Genomic DNA, 4,771 nt, shown 5'->3' with positions numbered 1-4,771 from the left:
CTTCGTAGTTCTGTGTGTGGATGCAGATAGCATTTTCTGTGCAAAGTCTGTTGGGATTGCTTTGCATCCCTGAACCTCTGAGGAGCAGCAAGGCTTTCATAGTTGATCATCACTCACTCTGACTGTCACTGTGTACAATGTACTTCTGGTTCTGCTTGTTTGGATCAGTGTCAGTTCATGTAACTCCAGGCCTTTCCAAAACCAGCCCGTTCATCATTTTTACAGAACAATAATATTCCATTGCCTTCCTGTACCACAACTTGTCTGGCCATTCCCCAATAGACAGACACATATTTATTGTTCAGTTCTTTGTGACCGCACAAACAGCTGGTGCTTTGTGGCCCATATGGGTCTGAAATGCTTTTTTTCTTTCTTTTTTTTTTTTTTTTTTTTTGGATGTTATGAGAGACCTTGGTCTTTTTATTTTTTTATTTTTTTTATTTTTTTTTTAAATTTTTTTATTTAATAATTACATTATATTTACACTCATTTCTGTTCCGATTTTTTTTTCCCCTCCCTCCCTCCACCCCCTCCCCTAGATGGCAAGCAGTCCTTTATATGTTGGATATGTTGCAGTATATCCTAGATACAATATATGTTTGCAGAACCGAACAGTTCTCTTGTTGCGTAGGGAGAATTGGATTCAGAAGGTATAAATAATCCGGGAAGAAAAACAAAAATGCAGATAGTTCACATTCGTTTCCCAGTGTTCTTTCTTTGGGTGTAGCTGCTTTTGTCCGTCATTTATCAATTGAAACTCAGGTCTCTTTGTCAAAGAAATCCACTTCCATCAAAATATGTCCTCATACAATATCGTTGTCGAAGTGTATAATGATCTCCTGGTTCTGCTCATTTCACTTAGCATCAGTTCATGTAGGTCTCTCCAAGCCTCTCTGTATTCATCCTGCTGGTCGAAATGCTTTTTTTCTAAGAGGATTTTTGCTAGCCTAAAGCCCATGGCAGTATGACAGGGGAACTCTGCCACCCAGCGGGAAAGGATACAGACCATCCCCAAAGCATATTTGGAATCATGGGCAGCGGGCAATTGAATGAAGACCCTCTGCCAGGTTTGAAAAGGAGCATCTGGGAGAGGAAACTGGCCCCAAGCTGGCTTCAGAGGCTTGGATATATTGTGCTTGGGGCAGCTGAGACTCGTCTCACAGAAGGTGACAGCAGCCCTGGGAATCCTCCCTCACCAGTGTTTTTGGTCTACTCCCTCCTACTTGTTAGATGCACAAAGAGTGTAAATGCTACATCCACACTCAGTTCCCACAGTCCTCTCTCAGGGTAGATGGCTCTCTTCTTCACAAGATCATTGGAAGTGGCCTGAATCACGTCATTGTTGAAAAGAGCCACGTCCATCAGAACTGATCATTGTATAGTCTTGCTGTTGCCATGTATGATGATCTCCTGGTGCTGCTCACTTCACTTTCCATCAGTTAATGTAGATCTCACCAGGCATCTCTGGAATCATCCTGATCATTCCTTATAGAACAATAATATTCCACAACATTAATGTGCTATGACTTATTCAGCATTTCCCAGCTGATGGGCATCTACTCAGTTTCCAGTTTCTTGCCACTACAAACAGGGCTGAAGAAGCATTTCTGCACATGTGAGTCCTTTTCCCTCCTTTAGGATCTCTTTGGCAAATAAGCCCAGTAGAAATATTGCTAATTCAAAGGCTATGCACCTTTTGATAGCTGTTGGGCGAGAGAATTAGTTGGATCTGTTCACATTTCCACCAATAATATATTAGCGTCCCAGATTTCCCTCAAAAGCCTTTCCACATTGGTTATGTTAAGAAGGTTTCTGTCCAGTTTGGCTTCTTTGACATCTAGTAAAAAAAATCCTCTATTTGCAAAAGCTTTCCAGCATTGATTACAGTCATAAAGTTTCTTTAAGTGTGGGTACGTTCAGGGTCAGTAAGACTAGATTTATGTCTAAAACGCTTTCCACATTGGTTACGCTCATAAGGTTTCTCTCCAGTGTGGATTCTCTCATGTACAGTAAGAGTGCTCTTGTCTCTAAAAGACTTTCCACACTGGTTACATTGATAAGGCTTCTCTCCAGTGTGGGTTCTCTGATGTACAGTAAGAGCTCGCTTTTGTGTAAAAGCCTTTCCACACTGGTTACATTGATAAGGCTTCTCTCCAGTGTGCATTATTTGATGTACAGTAAAAGCTCCCTTTTGTGTAAAAGCCTTTCCACACTGGTTACATTGATAAGGCTTCTCTACAGTATGCATTATCTGATGTTTAGTAAGTTGTCCCTTTTCTCTAAAAGCCTTTCCACACTGGTTACATTCATAAGGTTTCTCTCCAGTGTGGGTTCTCTGATGTGCAGTAAGAGCTCCCTTTTGTGTAAAAGCCTTTCCACACTGGTTACATTCATAAGGCTTCTCTCCAGTGTGGGTTCTCTGATGTGCAGTAAGAGCTCCCTTTTGTGTAAAAGCCTTTCCACACTGGTTACATTCATAAGGCTTCTCTCCAGTGTGCATTATCTGATGTACATTAAGAGCTCCCTTTTGTGTAAAAGCCTTTCCACACTGGTTACATTGATAAGGCTTCTCTCCAGTATGCATTATCTGATGTACAGTAAGATGTCCCTTTTCTGTAAAAGCCTTTCCACACTGGTTACATTCATAACGCTTCTCTCCAGTGTGAATTCTCTGATGTCTACTAACAACTCTCTTGTCTCTAAAACCCTTTCCACATTGGTTACATTTATAAGGCTTCTCTCCAGTGTGGATTCTCTCATGTACAGTAAGAGTCCTCTTGTCTTTAAAGGCCTTTTCACATTGGTTACACTCATAAGGTTTCTCTCCAGTGTGTGGTTGCTGATGAACAATAAAATTTCCCTTCGTTCTAAAAGCCTTTCCACATTGGTTATATTCATAAGGCTTTTGACCAGTGTGGATTTTCTCATGTACAGTAAGAGCTATCTTGTGTGTAAAAGCTTTTCCACACTGGTTACATTGATAAGGCTTCTTGCCAGTGTGGATTCTCTGATGTTCAATAAGATGTCCTATTCTACTAAACGCCTTTCTACACTGGTTACATTGATAAGGCTTCTCTCCAGTGTGGATTCTCTGATGTTCAATAAGATGTCCTATTCTTCTAAAAGCCTTTTCACACTGGTTACATTGATAAGGCTTCTCTCCAGTGTGGATTCTCTCATGTACAATAAGATACCTCTTGTCTCTGAAGGTCTTTTCACATTGGTTACATTGATAAGGCTTCTCTCCAGTGTGGATTCTCTCATGTACAATAAGATACCTCTTGTCTCTAAAGCCCTTTTCACATTGGTTACACTCATAAGGTTTCTCTCCAGTGTGAATTCTCATATGTAAAATAAGATTCCTCTTGCTTCTAAAAGCCTTTTCACATTGGTTACACTCATAAGGTTTCTCTCCAGTGTGTGTTTGCTGATGAACAATAAAATTTCCCTTTCTTCTAAAAGCCTTTCCACATTGGTTATAGTCATAAGGTTTTTCACCAGTGTGGATTCTCTCATGTACAGTAAGAGATGTCTTGTCTATAAAAGCCTTTCCACATTGGTTACATTGATAAGGCTTCTCTCTAGTATGCATTATCTGATGTTTACTAAGATTTCCCTTTTTTCTAAAAGACTTTCCACATTGGTTACATTCATATGTTTTCTCTCCAGTGTGTGTTTGCTGATGAAGAATAAGATTTCTCTTTCTTCTAAAAGCCTTTCCACACTGGTTACATTCATAAGGCTTCTCTCCAGTATGGATTCTCTCATGTTCGGTAAGAGCGCTCTTGTCTCTAAAAGCCTTTCCACACTGGTTACATTGATAAGGCTTCTCTCCAGTATGCATTATCTGATGTCTAGTAAGATTTCCCTTGCTTTTAAAAGCCTTTCCACACTGGTTACATTCATAAGGTTTCTCTCCAGTGTGGATTTTCTGATGTACAGTAGCAACTTTCTTGTCTTTAAAAGCCTTTCCACATTGGTTACATTCATAAGGCTTCTCTCCAGTGTGGATTCTCTCATGTACAATAAGAGTCCTCTTGTCTCTAAAGGCCTTTCCACATTGGTTACACTCATAAAATTTCTCTCCAGTGTGGATTCTCTGATGATCAGTGAGATCTTTCTTATTTCTAAAAGCCTTTCCACAGTGGTTACATTCAGAAGGCTTCTCTCTAGTGTGGATTCCCGATTGTACAATAAGATTTTCCTTTTTTATAAAACCTTTTCCACATTCGGTACATTCACAATGTCTCTCTCTAAGCTGGATTCTCTCATGTGTTGCACAGCTTTTTCTCCGAGTAAAGTCACAGGATCCATCATCCATCAACCACTGCTTGGGACTTTCTACCACAGAATGGCTTAGCTCTGCAGGAGTTTCTTTCATTTCACTCTGATTTCTCCTTCCAAAACAAAAGAAAGAAAAAAAAAAAGAGAAAACAATAAAGCAGACATACTCATGATGCAGACATACACACACACACTCATCCTTCTTTCTATCGGCCAAAAAGATAAATCAGTCATTTTCTATTTTCCTAGGAAAAGAAAAAATCTAAAATGGGAAGAACCAATCATTTTAATTCCCATTAGTTCACATCCCAAACATGATCTAATTAGTAAGGAGTTTTATACACAATTATAGTGAAACCTCATAAAAACCTGTGTTTTCATTCTCATTAGGTACACCAGCTCAGAATGGATGAGTGACTCGGCCCAAAACCCTTCCAAGGAAACAATGGGAATGGTGCTTCCAATATGTGACAATTATCTCCACTCT

At 39.7% G+C, this 4,771-nt stretch overlaps 1 protein-coding gene across 1 annotated transcript; it reads right to left on the bottom strand.

Annotated features, from left to right (window-relative positions):
* Positions 1-479: 479 nt before the first annotated feature.
* Positions 480-4,497, bottom strand: LOC127540033 (zinc finger protein 260-like). The gene is made up of 2 exons (XM_051964560.1): positions 3,606-4,497; positions 480-3,437 (listed from the first exon to the last, which is right to left on the bottom strand). Exons 1-2 carry the CDS (start codon positions 4,379-4,381, stop codon positions 1,901-1,903), a joined length of 2,313 nt encoding a protein of 770 aa, XP_051820520.1. The 5' UTR covers positions 4,382-4,497; the 3' UTR covers positions 480-1,900.
* Between the last annotated feature and the right edge of the window lie 274 nt (positions 4,498-4,771).

Source organism: Antechinus flavipes, chromosome 6 (genome assembly GCF_016432865.1).
Source record: "Antechinus flavipes isolate AdamAnt ecotype Samford, QLD, Australia chromosome 6, AdamAnt_v2, whole genome shotgun sequence".
Taxonomy (NCBI): domain Eukaryota; kingdom Metazoa; phylum Chordata; class Mammalia; order Dasyuromorphia; family Dasyuridae; genus Antechinus; species Antechinus flavipes.
The sequence above is the reverse complement of the archived record's forward strand: the minus strand, read 5'-3'. Positions and strand labels throughout refer to the sequence as shown.